We start from the raw sequence: 13,808 nt of genomic DNA, 5'->3' as shown, positions 1-13,808 counted from the left end.
ACCAGCAACGGGATGAACACAAGATCGATAGTGAATCGTTTATCGCCCTCGAGAACACCGTGGAAAACTTCCGAAGCATTTTTTCGTCTTAAATACTGTTTGATTTGGTTGGACTCCATAGTTTCAAAGACATTTTAGTACTCTGGATTGAGAAGGAAATAGCGAGGCATAGCAACTGAGCAGAAATGAAATCATGATTCCGAATTCGAATGCAATCTCTACCTGCAGAGGTTTTGATAATTAAGCTCTCAAGTTGATGTTGCATGCCCAATAGATTGGTCTAAGCGATAATTTAAATACACAATGATGTAGTTTTTACTTTTATTTCTTTAAAATACGTACAGTTTACATTTAAAAAAACATATATATGGAGAACTCAGTTTACAAAAGCCGTGATGCTCTAATATTGATTTTTATCTACTTTGATAAGGACACCCGCGAGGCAATCAATTGGATGGCAGTACGCCGCGCTACATGAAAACTTCATATTGGTTAGTTTTGCAAAAGACAGCTATGTTTGCACCGTGCTGTTTGCATCACAAACCTTTGTTGTTAATGGAGGGCCACATCCTTCATAGTGAGTGGCTACCGTTCCGTTTCAAGCGAAATTTTGATATCCTTTAAGAAAACTACTTTAGAAAGTCAAGTGAATCCAATTTTGTATGAGCAATAAAACAAATTATTGAGACTAATTTGACCAATCCTGGACTGATATACCTCACGTGATGGAAGACAGGCAACCAGCGCAGCCGAGATGAGAAAACCACTTCAGCCAATGGCCGGGTGAGACTTGAACCCCGGGAGCTCCGGAGCTGCAAGTGCGGTTTCTTTACCACTCGGCGACGCTACTTCCCTTTTATAGAAAAATGCAACACACGAGCGCGCTATGTTGGCGTTGCCGGATGATCTTTTTCTTTTTGCGTTGCTTGTAGGAGGAATCTTTGCTCTCGTCATCAAGATATAGAGTGTTTTCACGTGACGTCACGGCAGCCATCTTAGTGTACCAAAACAATGGAACGGCGGCCATGTTGGTATACCCAACTAATCCCCCGGGAATTGAGTTCTATTATCATGCAAACGTTTTCTTTTGTTTCGGTGGAAAAACAAGGTTACTGATCACGTGAGTGAAAACACTCTATAAATCTCCTTATTAAAATCAAATTGGCTTCAAATGTTCAAACAACATGCTTTTAGTTTCGATATTCAGCGAAATATAACCAATTAAAATTGGTAAATCATTGAGGACACAAAAAGGCTCATTGACCCATATGTCCCCAAAGATCATCTGGCCCCAACTGTCCAAAGGCCGCCGCGTGAGTTTATTATCCAGTGGATAAGTTGCTATTATCCAGTGGATAGATCAGTTTTCAATTGAGTGTCGTAAAACCAAAACCAAAGTAATTACTTTGGCCAATCAAAAAGGACGGAGACATCCAGTAAACCAATCAAAACTCGAAGTAATTACACGTAGCCGACACAAAGCGCGGGAAAATGTGCACGCGCAAGCCACGATTGGTTTTTGTTTCACTTCTGATTGGTTGAGAAAGTGGCGCGAGAGCTTTGAACCAATTACTGAGTGAAGTAATGCAAAACCAAAGTAATTCACTAATTACTTTCGACACTCAATTGAAAACCACTCTAAGTCGCTATTATCCAGTGGATAAGTCGCTGTAAAGAGTTTAAAATATACTTTGCATTAAACAATGACAAAGGAATAGGACGTTTTCAACCAACCCCCTTAAGGACACTAATAACAATAGAGAAATGTACGACTTCTGGTCAAAAGGAGCTAAAGAGAGATCTTTTGTTTTCGTCCACCAACATGGAGGCGATGACGTCACGTGAAAACCTCCTATTCGAACAAACGTTTACTTGATGTAAATTCACAGTCGAGCAAATAGTTCAATCTTTGCACAGATAGAAACTGTGTAGTTTCTATCCAATGGATATCCAATGGAGTATCCATTGGATAAAGTCTTTGAACAACTGAGTCTGCTTACTAATTAACTGAGTCTGCTTACTAATTAAGAAATTTAAGCAGAGATTCTTACACTACTCGGCGTGAACAATAAACCAGGTCATTCTGGGAACAAGAGTGGTGTAACATGATTGCAACCGCTTGGAGCCGGATCTCACGTGACCAGGAACTCATCAAGGGGATCCTCTATCTCCACTAATTCCTTGAGTCAACCCTTTCCAGAGTAAATTTTCCTTTCCAGGAACAAGTTTTTGCCCGAAAAGTATCATATTTCCCTAGAGGCTGAGATAGCTTCATTGTTTTGATTGGCATTTACAACAGTGGGCGTGCTGAATCTCGCAAGGGAGGTGCTCTATGAATAATTCTACTCGGGAAAGGGTTAACTCTTAGGCAAAGTATGGACGATAGAGGTTCCCCTTGGTGAGCTCCTGCTGACACCTACTGAGGCGCACGTTTTCTTTTATTCCGACGCTTGGCGCCAGTAACACATCTCGCCTCTGTTCCCCTTGATTGTTTTTTTTCCCATGGTTTCTTTATGTTTCTTTTTTTCGAAAATCGATGAAAATTAAAACTGCTCTGTAAACCAAACTAGATAAATTTCTCTCTTTATCTCAGCAAAGACTGAACATGTTAATTGTGGCTGTACCTAGGTGAATTCCTGACAAAGAAATGTCTAAAGAATGTCAAATCATTATAGCATACCCGACCGACTTTAACACGGTTTACTGACTTGGAAAATGTATAGGAGTTTACGAAAAGCCATGTTGCGCCAGGAAACGATCACATGGATACCCAGGGCTAGAAAGGGCTCAAAGGATATTGACTAAGTGAACCCAATGGGAGAGGGATAAAGGAGAACCCAAAGCAACTAAGCCCAGGTTCACAAGAAACCCACAAATGAAACAGGGGCCAGGTCCATAACGCGTGAGCTAGTTAATGACTTCATACAACCACAATTCAATTCAATAAACGATTGAAAAGATCGGGGTTCTGTCGTCACTATCGAGCGCTTTTTGACCTAACCAAGCTGACAAAAGTAGTGATGACGTAACACCCAGGCACGAGAGGCAGGGGTTACATGGATCCCTCGGGGAGGTGGGGTAGGGATGGATCAAAAACTGCCAACCGCAAGCCGGACGGTGGCTTCACATCCAGAAAGGATGGTTTGGTAAGGGAGTCCACACAGGGACGACCCCGATTGCCTGGCGCAGGTCCATTTCCGTGACCGAGAGAGCTCGGTATCACTCTGACCCCAGCAGTTCTTCAACAAAATCCAGCAATACATCCTCCGGATCGACATCAATTTCGCCGATCATGCCTTCATAAAGATCCTCGACAGTATTTCCTTTATTTGACGGTACGTCTGGTGATGGCGGCCCAATTGTAGGAGAAAGGCATTCTAGCTTGATTAACCCCGCTGAGGAAGATGGTGACGGCGAGAGGGAAGAGTTAGTTTGAGGCAGTGACAATGGCAATCCCTCGCTTTCCTCTCTGGATTTGTCACTTTCGCAATACTCCATCACTACTGATGTGTTGATAATGGGTAAAGTCGTCGGCTTTGCATTGCAATCAAGATGAGTCAACGCTGATACTTTCATCTCCGCCAGCGCCTGTTCTAATAGTGGAATGGCATGCATCTCTAGTGCATATGACTTCACCAACTGAATAACAGTAGTAAGCGCTTGCAAGGCTTTGCAAAGTACTTCTAGTCTGGGAATCATGACCTGACTGGATGTGGGCAACATCACTTGGCTGCAGGCGGGTTTGGTCTCATTCTTAAGATTGTTGATAATCTGTAGAGAGATAGGACCACTTTGCTCTAGCAGCTGCTGCCCTTGATGCTGCAAATGATGGGCAGTGACGGTCATTTTATCGCGTGGTATTACAGCATTGCACGATCCATAATCTAAACAGTTTGGATTGGCTGCGGCAGTATTACAACTCACCATGTTCTGGAACTGCTGTGACGGTTGCAAGTCCTTCTTGGGGCTCTCAGGGACACGTACAATCCTGATTATGCTAATTTCATCATCAGTATTCTGAGTCTCTACCTCTGTTGGCGGGAAACTCCTTGGTTGCATATCGCAGTCCTTCATGGCATTAGCCGGAGGAGTGCACTGCAACGTATTTCCCATCGATAACCCTTGGTCTTCTTCGCCACTTGGCAGCTGTTTGCAAATATCGCAGCGTTTGCGATTTTTCTTGCATCTCTGTGCATGGCTCTTTAGTAGTTTCACATTAATACATGCTGGAAGAAAGCAGTTTGGATCCGAACAGCCCGGCTGATGCAAAACGTTAGTTAACTGGTTACCCAATGAGTGGTTACTGTCTTCTTGTTTCATCCGACTGAGTGAAGGTGGCATCTAAATTTACGGAACAGTGAAGACATTTTAGTTAGAGATGTAAGTTTCACGTTTAGACGGGCAACACAATCAACTGTCGGGCACTGATCGAATTCGGGTACGGTGCCCCTCGCAGAGATAAACTTCATGTTGCCAATCACAAAACGAAGCTCCCTCTTTCTAAATTGATCACTATTAAAACTCTTCCAAAACCATCCACTGAATTTCCCCGAATTTTTTTTTTTTTTGCAAGATTTTTACATAAATTATTATTTCTCGCTAAATGCTGCATCTTTTTTGTCTAAATTAACGCTCACAATAAAGATTAGTTACAAAATATTTTATAATCATTTCTGGGTGATTAGAGGTGATTAACACTAAATGACTGGCAGTTAAAACTGTTTTTATAAATTAGGCCTAAAAAGCACTTCTGTAGCATGAAAAGCGGTTCGGTTAGCTCTGTGATTAGCATTCAAACGTACATGATATATTTCTTTCAAAAAGCTGATCTCGATGGTTCAGTGGTTATGAGTAGCGTTTGACGCGGCGCGACCCCGGGGGCGCGACCAACCCAGCTTCGACTCTGCTTAAGGTCTCGTATTATAATGTGTTTTTAATTTGCTTTACTTCACAGAAAGGTTTCTAAGGTTGTTTACGAAAAATTCCGGAAATTCCGGTTCGTTGGAAATGGAACACGACTTTTTGGTTAGTTCCACTGGAAAATTTCCGGGAGCAGCGGGAAGTCTGAAATGGTAGGCCTGTTTTCCCGTTGGAAACGTTCCGATCCATTTATAAGTTTTCAAAGGTCTCACCAGTTCCAGCCGTTCTCGGCCATGTTTTTATTTTGGCGCGTAAAAGTTGCGATCGCCAGACCGCGAACGGACTTAAGTTAAATGGAACACCTTTTTCACCCCTGGCTCAGGCTGGTCACGTGTCACTCCTCGACAATTCTTTTCCCACTAGGGTGGAATTTTCGTTATATTTTGATCAAATAATTGATTTCGCTACAGAACATACACTATCACAAAACAATACACCAAACACCAGGTTTGCTTGATAAAATGTCTCTTTTATTTTACCGGCGCTAAATATATATCGTACTTCACGATTTGTGTTACAAATTTAACGCTAAGCTGTATGCAGTTGTAAGAATATCTTACGTGTAACAACGACAATTTACACGAAGTTGTTGAAACAAAAGAAGTCAAAACTGTCTACTCGCTGTTGAAGCTTGCGACTTAGGAATGACTTTGATTAACGTTCGAAAAAAATAACGAAAATCAAAGTACAAAATATAAATACCTGCGCAAGTTCATACAGTTTGATTTGAGGTCGATACGGGAAGTACTAGTTGTTGAAGGTAAACATGTTTTCAATTCTTTTAAATAAACGAGTTTTTTCCTTTCAAATGAGCGTCAAAGCAACAAAATGAATAACAGTGGCGCCGACAAGTTCATATCTCGTCATTTTCAAACACTTCGAACTTTTTTTTTTGTAAAATTCCAAAATGTTTGATCAATACCAAACTTTAACCGGTTCCGTACTTCTTTTTGCATTTGGTCGCAAGTGGCGAGCACCCTATAACACTATTTTTTTTAGGTGATACACTAATAATCACCTCCTGTGATTTTCTGTGTTAGCAAATGATGCAATCGTGCCTACACGAGCGTAACATCGTCCGTAAATTCACTTGTGATCAAAAAACTACTGAAGATATGTCGCGCCCGTTGATCCTGAATGTGAGGGAGCCAGCTGGCCTGGTTACTCGGTCTTGGCGTCGAACAACTTTTGCGTAACATGAAAACATTGCAACTCAGGTCGCCTACATCAAGAGCTCAAAAATCCTGTGGTAAATCCCACAGTACCGTATTCATTCCGTGTTCAGGAATAAGCGAGCCTTACACAAGGTTTTATATGGCGTGATTCCGGCCTGGCCCAAACCTCTCATACATTATAGAGGACATGATATCTCGAGGGAAACTTTAACCATGCTTCTTTGATGCAGTGTTCAATCAAATATATAGGCAAGCGCGAGATGCAGGCCACGATAACGGGGGCCCTGCTGTTTTCGAACAATGAGTGGGGTCTTAAACGTTCCACACACTGATTAGCAGATGTAATTACAAGGGAAACACTTTCTCTTAAGTTAGGCCTGGGACGCATATGAGTCCTGATAAATTTTCAACTTTATCTTTATTATCTTTATTATCTTTGTTTTAAAACCTTGAGTGTCCCTGATCGGGGTTCGAACATTCGTGAGTGACAAGATTCAGTGTTAAAAACGAATCACCCATCCGGAACTGAAGTGGACAAAAATGGAGTTCGTCTGATTATGCGTCTACATAAATACGTTCAAACAGACGGATCCTGGCACTATCACAGTACTTTCTTACACGATCGACGTGATACTGAAATTGTTGACTACAATCAGCGCAGATTGCGAAATAACCCCTGTGAGAATCAAAAGAGTTCGTTTAAAAAGCAGAAAACAGACCGCGAACAGCAGTGCATTATCATCTCATGCATGAAACCTGCAAAAAGAGCATTTCCATATTCCATCGGCTAGAGGTTTTGAGCGTATGCGATCTTTAAAACGTTACGTAAAAAAAATCCTGTGAAACAAACTGAGAGTACTTAAACTGAAAACGAGAGGGTTGCCTTCAAAAACTACTATAATGCATATGATAATATGAAATGTTAAGTTTAAATTCAATTCCAACTTACATTTCGGCTTGATTCACTTATTTCAAACGTAGAAGACTTGTTAGTCAATTTCCCGTGTTGCAAATTTCTTTTATTAGGTTGGAACAAAATATCATTTATATTTATACTCTTTCCACAAGTTACTAAATAGAGATGCTAAGCTTACGTTAGGTGCTTGGAATTTATAAAATGTTCCACTGACAACCTTTAAGGAGATCCATGAATAGCCGTCCATTCAATCGGAACCAATGGACCTAATCGATGTAAACACAATTTGTGCGTAGGATGACTGGTGTAAATTTGTTTTTTTAAATTTCCTGTTTGCAGCAGTGTTTTGCACTGAGTTTGGTTGAAGTTTGGGACAATATTCGTTTCCAATACTGAACTGAAACTTTCATTTCACATGTCCTTTGAAAAACGGTAGTATTTCAACACGTTTGTTAAAAGAGGATGTGTTGATATCCCTTACTCCTCATCGTTCCTCATTTTTTATTCGTTACAAATGACGTTGATACATTATTCGTATGATTGATCATTCACAAACAGCAAGTGTTGATATGTGGGCCGTTTTGCACATTTCAATGGTGTTCAAATTCGTTGTCCGGGAGACAATATAAACAATAACATCAGCCGGCAATTACCAGCACTTAATCTCAACTTTGCTTGTCAATTATTTCCGGCACTTCTTTTGTTGTATCATCTTACGAGATTGCACGATCTGTGTGTAAACAAGCTTCTAACATACGCATGACACCATAGCAAACTCGAGACGAAAGCGCAAGTGGATTTCTTCTTGTTTAAATCGACATTTTCCAAGCAAAAAAAACGTACGCATTAAAGGGGAAATCTTACCTTGACTTCTTTGCTCTGAAAACCATGCCAACAATCGTTGATCGAGCTCGCCGTTAAACAGATTTGCCTGATCTTTCCTCGAGCGACGGAACTATCGACTCGCTGATGCCGTATTCTCTGGCGATCTCGGAGTTATTTTCTACAGCTTCTGCTTCGGCGACTATTTTAAGTTTAAAGGCGAGGTTGTAAGGTTTCCAGTCGAATAACCTTTTTATAAAACGCTTCGCTTGTGCGAAGACATGTTTCCAGTGGGGTCAGTAATCACATCACGATCACGTCGCTTGTTTGTTTCTTATCTTTTGTGTTCATTTTATTACTTTGAGTATAATTTTTCAGTCATTTTCAATTTGTATTTTAAATTACGAAAATTCCATAGTCGGTGATACACATCAAGACCTAAAATGGGTCTCGGTTTATATCCGGGTATTGTGCATTTGCAATTCGTGTCAATCAAGTTCATTTTTTGCGCAAAGAAGTTGGGGCCTCGGCTAAAAGCCGAGATCGGCTTGTAGCCGAATAAGTACGATATTCAATGTTCACGTCCGGTTCCGTAGAACATTGAAACACATACATGATTTCGAAGATGATACTCATATGTGGTCGATGGGACACCAAAGCACGACTGCTCCAGAGTTATTTCTTATAACACCACATGTACAGGGAGTAGGGGAGTACTATTTGATTTGACCGTTTTTCCAGTTAAATTTAGCGCGAGTCGATCTTGTTGACGTAATCAAACTACGCAAACAATCGTGCCGGTTCAAATATTATCCGCGTCAATATTCGGGAGACGAACTTCGGAAAGCGAAGCTTTCCGTACGAGGTACGCAGTACCGAGAGAAGAAAAAAGAGACAATGGATGAAACTGACCACCACGTAACTCGTTCGATGCACACAGGAAAAAATAACAGATTCCCATTTTTGGATATTCTAGGGTATTTAAAGAATACCAATAAAATCCCAAATTTGGCAAAGTGAGACAAGTCCCAACCACGGAATTCCCAACCAAGTTCCCTGACTGGGACTTGTCCCACTCTTCCAAATTTGGGATTTTTGTTGGTATTCTTTAAATACCCTAAAATAGCCAAAAATGGGAATCTGTTATTTTTTCCTGTGATGTGGACTGGAGGATAGAAAGTGAAATCAACCGTTACTAATTTAGCTGATCGTCCGGTTTTGCACCAAGACATGGAAACTGTGGTCCCAAAAAAACGTCATCACCACGAGGATAATAGACAAAACAATAAAAATCCAACGTTTTAAACAAATCTCTGTTTAGAAATTGGTAAGAATTTTCCGAATTTGTTTTGCGTTCTTTCTCGATCCTGCTGACGCAACGCTTTACCTACAATATAAATGTAAACATTAATATTTAACTTTCTTACGACCTTAAATTGGTTTTCTTTCAAAAGATCTTTCCTACCGTGGGCTTCCAAAAAATGTCGGCCAATAGCCGAATTTTTGGTGTCGGGTTGTATACCCAACATCATCTGCATTGCACAGATCATATTAAAAATAGTAAATAATACCGGGTAAATAACACAAACAGCGGTGATAAACATTGTATTCCAACGCATTTTTATAAAACTTGACGTTTCGTATGCTAGTCAACACACATTTTCAAAAGTGACCGTTACAATTTTTAAAAACTATATATATATATAGTAAACAATAGGGGTCTGGAACCTAGACTGAAAATGTGTGTTGACTAGCATACGAAACGTCAAGTTTTATAAAAATGCGTTGGAATACAATGTTTATCACCGCTGTTTGTGTTATTTTCCTAATGAAGCTACGATGGCCTAAGAACAAGAGTTAATACAATACCGGGTAAATTTTAAATGACGCATTTCCGTCACCGGTATCCTCCGGTCCACATTGTACAAAAGCGAACGTAAAACGCTTGGAAGATGGTTCCTCCAAAATTAAATTTCACGCGCTTTCTGGTTGATTTCTTTTTGCGACTGAAGAAAGAATATTGTTTCCACAACAACTGCTGGATATAAGGCATTTTCATCCAAATTTTAGCGATTTATGGACCATTCAAATTTTGACCGAAATCGCTCATATTGGCCCTATTCCCATCGTAATCCCTCTAGATTTCCTGCGAGATCCGGCATTCCCACGAGGGTTAGGTGATAGCCAATCATATGTCCCCATTTTTACCAATGTTGACAGCTGAGCGAATTTCCACGCAATGATTCGCGTAAAATGGGGACATATGATTGGCTATCGATCAGTTAACCCTCGTGGGAATGAATACTGGATCTCGCAGGAGATCTAAAAATAAATTAAAATAGGGTTAGGGTTAGGGAATAGGGCCAATATGAGGGATTACCTCCCTTACCTTCATACTCTATTGCCCACAGTTATCACTGTATACGGCTTTCGTTTCGCGGATAGGATTTCAACCGCCGCGTATCACGATCGTTTGCATGTAGTTTGATCACGTGCGGTGATTCAAATCAACAAGATCGATTCGAGCTGCAATTGTACGGTGAATCAGTTAACTGGAAAAACGGTCAAATAGGACTGTTCTGCTCCCTGTGATAACACGCGAGAAAGACTCCAGATAGCCGCCAGAGGAAAATAAAAGGGAATATCATGCGCCATTGGTACACGACTTGTCCCAAGATCAAGTTCAACAGGACGAGTCTGTACAAAACACCGCCGTTCAGAGCTAACGTGCATCAGTGCTTGTAATGAACTTGGTCTTTTTATGGTGTTTTCCAATAAATTTACAGTTGACCCTAGACCGTCGAGTTAATATCGTCACCATCCAAGGTCGAGAGGGACTTGAGCGAGATAGGACGTTGTCCAGTGAAGCAATCAGTCGTGTCAATTAGTATTTAACTGACTACATCAAATTATCATTATCACTTTCACTGTCAGTCAATGTCAATGTCAGTGCAACTTTCAATGTCACTGTCAATGGCACTGTCGCTGTCAATGTCACTGTCACCGCCAAAGTCATTGTTTCGATACACGAGCAGGTCATAACAAATGACCAATGGTCCTGCAGTTTCACACTGTACTCCTCATTATATTCAGAGTACCAGGCCTTTTCGAAGTTTTGGCTGTTTCAAGAGTACACTCTTTTGAAGAAAAGAGCACCAATCTTTGTCATCTTTCAGATCCAATTTTGGATCTTCTTTCTCACAACACCAAGGGCTCCAACAATAACTGGAATGTCCCCAACTTCATGCAAATTCCAAACTCACTTTATCTCCGAAACTTAAAACATTGATACTTTTCTTCCCTCCCATATTCTTTTTTCGCCACTCTGTCGTCTTTTGGTAGTGCTACGTAAACCAAGAGGCAGTTTTTTCCAACCTAAAGGCGTGACTCTAACAAAAAAAAAACAAACAAACAAACAAACAAAACAACGACAACATTTTACACACATACATACTTTAATTGACCACTGCCCATAGGGGGTGTTCAAGGCCATTGAAACATAATTGTCGGACTTTGTGATATGTGTGGTATATAAATCCTGAACCATAACCATACAACTTGAGTTTTTCTCTTTTTGTCGTTGTTTTTTAAAAAACCGATTCGTTTGCACATAAATCAAGGAGAAACGGGTGAGAGTGAAAGAAGGGCGTCTTGTCAAATTTATGCGAAATATAATGTATGCAGATGATCACTGAAAACACATTAATTGCTGGATGTTCATTCAACCAAAGCTTCTTTTCGAACTTACAGATATAGCACTGCTTTTCTATATTTTTATTGTCATTCTACAAATATTACATTCCTCATTATTTAATATTCAAAAGTCTTCCCTCATTTAAATCATACAATGTTAAATTCACGCAATTTACGCGACTTCACAATGAGTCATCATTATCACAGTTACCGACGTTTACGCGGTACTCGACGTAAATAATTTTCCGCTCGGATTGAAATTTTATCACGTGACTTTTCGTATAAATAACGACTTTCCAAGTTGTAATTCAAAAGCTTTTATTGCACAGTGAGAGTCACTACACAGAACACGGAGTCCGCCAAAATGAAAGTCGCGCTTCTTTCTGTCATTCTATGTGCATTTGCCATCTACGTGGACACGGCTGTTACCTTGCCGGACTTCATGAAGGGTGTGTATGGTTTAATTTTTAATTTTGCTGCCGACGGTTGGTTCTAAAAGAAACACTTTCTTCAAGCCTTGGAGTTGCATGATGATAATTTCTTTTAGGTTATCGATGCTGCTAAAGATTATTTACATAAAAACGACATTTCACTGTGGTAAATTGACAGAGGGATGGAAAAAATGCATGGATAGCGAAAATGCACGCAGTCATTCCTGTGCGATGGCGACTGAATGATAAAGCCACTGGTGACTGAACTTTTGTGATTAATTGGAAATTCCTTGTCCCACTAACAACCGGCAGATTCTTCATCCGTTCTTTTTAATGCGCGTTGCTATTTCGAAAGTCCACCAAATCGACCCAAACACGCCTCCTCTAGTAATATGCGAATTCTGTTTGAACCAGTACAATTAACAATTATTTCACGAGTGCGCTTTGGATATGAGATGATAGATAGCCAAAGAGGCGCGTAGAGCCGAGTTGGCATCAATCGCGGACTCATATCCAACAAGCGCGAGTGGAATAATTGTTTTGTGAAAAACGCCGACAAATTATGGATAAATCTTCCCTACTTTATTTCACAAAAAAAAAACTGATGCGTACAGTTACTGATATTTGTAGAGCATGGTATAATTAACAATTATTCCATGAGCGCGCGTTGGATATGAGATGGTAAATAGCCAACGAGGCGCGTAGCGCCGAGTTGGCTATAACCAGCCCCATATCAAACAAACGCCAATGGAATAATTGTTTTATTAAATTCCTTTAACTCCAACAATTTGGAAGTGCGAAATACGAACGAAAAAAGTGAGAAAATCCGAGCGAAATCGAAAAAACTTTATGAAGATGCGATGTTGTGAAATACTTTGTGGCCAGAGAGACGCTGGCTCATCATAAAAACATTTCTTTGCCTTTTCACTTGATCCAAAACGTCGGAACTGATCAGAAATTTCCACAAAACAAGTCTTTTTTCCCTTTTTGGCTTCATTCAGAGAGAAATTTCGCTTTCCGGCGAAAAAATTTTTAGCTTACCATATAAGGTCAAACTAAGGTATATGAGCTGATAACCGAGATTGAGTGAACCAATCAAAGGACGCGAAATGCATTATCCGAGGTTCAGAATTTAATAATAACCCGTATACCAAGACTAAGCCAATCAAAACTACAGACTTGCATTATCAAATGATTTAGTTTTATAAATTTATGGTATGTTAAAAGGCCACGCTGAGGGAGGGCCATGATGCTCTGGGTCAAGGTATACAAATCATATGTTAATACAGGTATGACAATATGAGTGAAGACCACTCTACTGAGAAATCATCTGTGACATTTCGATATCGGTTGGCTAATTGTTAAAGTAAACAGATCTTGTGATAAGCACTCACGTGGAAAGCTGCTCTCCTTTGTACATGCTTTAACAGATTGCAGGGGAGAGATTGTGTTCCAGAAAAAAATACTTAATGATGCCGCTCGCCCAAGGGCCTTTTCAAGACCACTGAAACATGCGATTGATCAAAAACAACAGATTCTCATGCCGCAAGTACTAACGGCTAAAAGGCAGACCATTTCATTTTTTCGGCTACTTGCAAGCGAGAAGTTGAGGACCCTGAGCAAGTTCTGGGCTATTGATCACAACGACCCGGAGCGGGAATTCAATTCAGCACATTATTAACTGTGTCAATAGTGAAGAGATCGTTGAGGTCAACTATTGTTATTAATATGCCAACTGGGCTTGTTGCTTGTCGAAACAAAGGATTTCTTTTACCAGTGGTTGACTCATTTGAATTACAAAAAAGAAATGTTTGTAAACAGAACTTTCCCTTTTGTGGCCTCATGGTTAGT

General features: G+C 40.3%; 2 protein-coding genes across 10 annotated transcripts in view; one reads left to right on the top strand and one right to left on the bottom strand.

The window, feature by feature from the left end:
• The window catches only part of LOC138000139 (uncharacterized), a 24,150-nt gene extending 23,462 nt beyond the window's left edge, over positions 1–688 (top strand). For all 7 annotated transcript variants that reach the window (XM_068846335.1, XM_068846332.1, XM_068846331.1 and 4 more), the window contains one exon: positions 1–688. This exon is cut by the window's left edge and continues 1,182 nt beyond it. In XM_068846335.1, the coding sequence (XP_068702436.1) occupies positions 1–92 (92 nt within the window). In that variant the 3' untranslated portion in view covers positions 93–688.
• A 136-nt stretch (positions 689–824) lies between these two features.
• On the bottom strand, positions 825–8,360 carry LOC138000141 (uncharacterized). Of its 3 annotated transcripts, none has more exons than XM_068846338.1 (2): positions 7,876–8,360; positions 825–4,341 (listed from the first exon to the last, which is right to left on the bottom strand). In XM_068846338.1, exon 2 carries the CDS (start codon positions 4,339–4,341, stop codon positions 3,220–3,222), a length of 1,122 nt encoding a protein of 373 aa, XP_068702439.1. In that variant the 5' UTR covers positions 7,876–8,360; the 3' UTR covers positions 825–3,219. The 3 variants fall into 3 exon arrangements, with proteins under 3 accessions (XP_068702439.1, XP_068702438.1, XP_068702441.1); XM_068846337.1 differs by lacking the exon at positions 7,876–8,360 and adding an exon at positions 7,045–7,294; XM_068846340.1 differs by lacking the exon at positions 7,876–8,360 and adding an exon at positions 5,939–6,260.
• Positions 8,361–13,808: the final 5,448 nt, after the last annotated feature.

This window comes from Montipora foliosa, chromosome 4 (assembly GCF_036669935.1).
Source record: "Montipora foliosa isolate CH-2021 chromosome 4, ASM3666993v2, whole genome shotgun sequence".
Classification (NCBI taxonomy): Eukaryota; Metazoa; Cnidaria; class Anthozoa; order Scleractinia; family Acroporidae; genus Montipora; species Montipora foliosa.
The sequence above is the reverse complement of the archived record's forward strand: the minus strand, read 5'-3'. Positions and strand labels throughout refer to the sequence as shown.

Excerpts from the sequence above, each read along its gene's own strand:
- LOC138000141 (XM_068846338.1), bottom strand. The coding sequence starts at position 4,341 with ATGCCACCTTCACTCAGTCGGATGAAACAAGAAGACAGTAACCACTCA.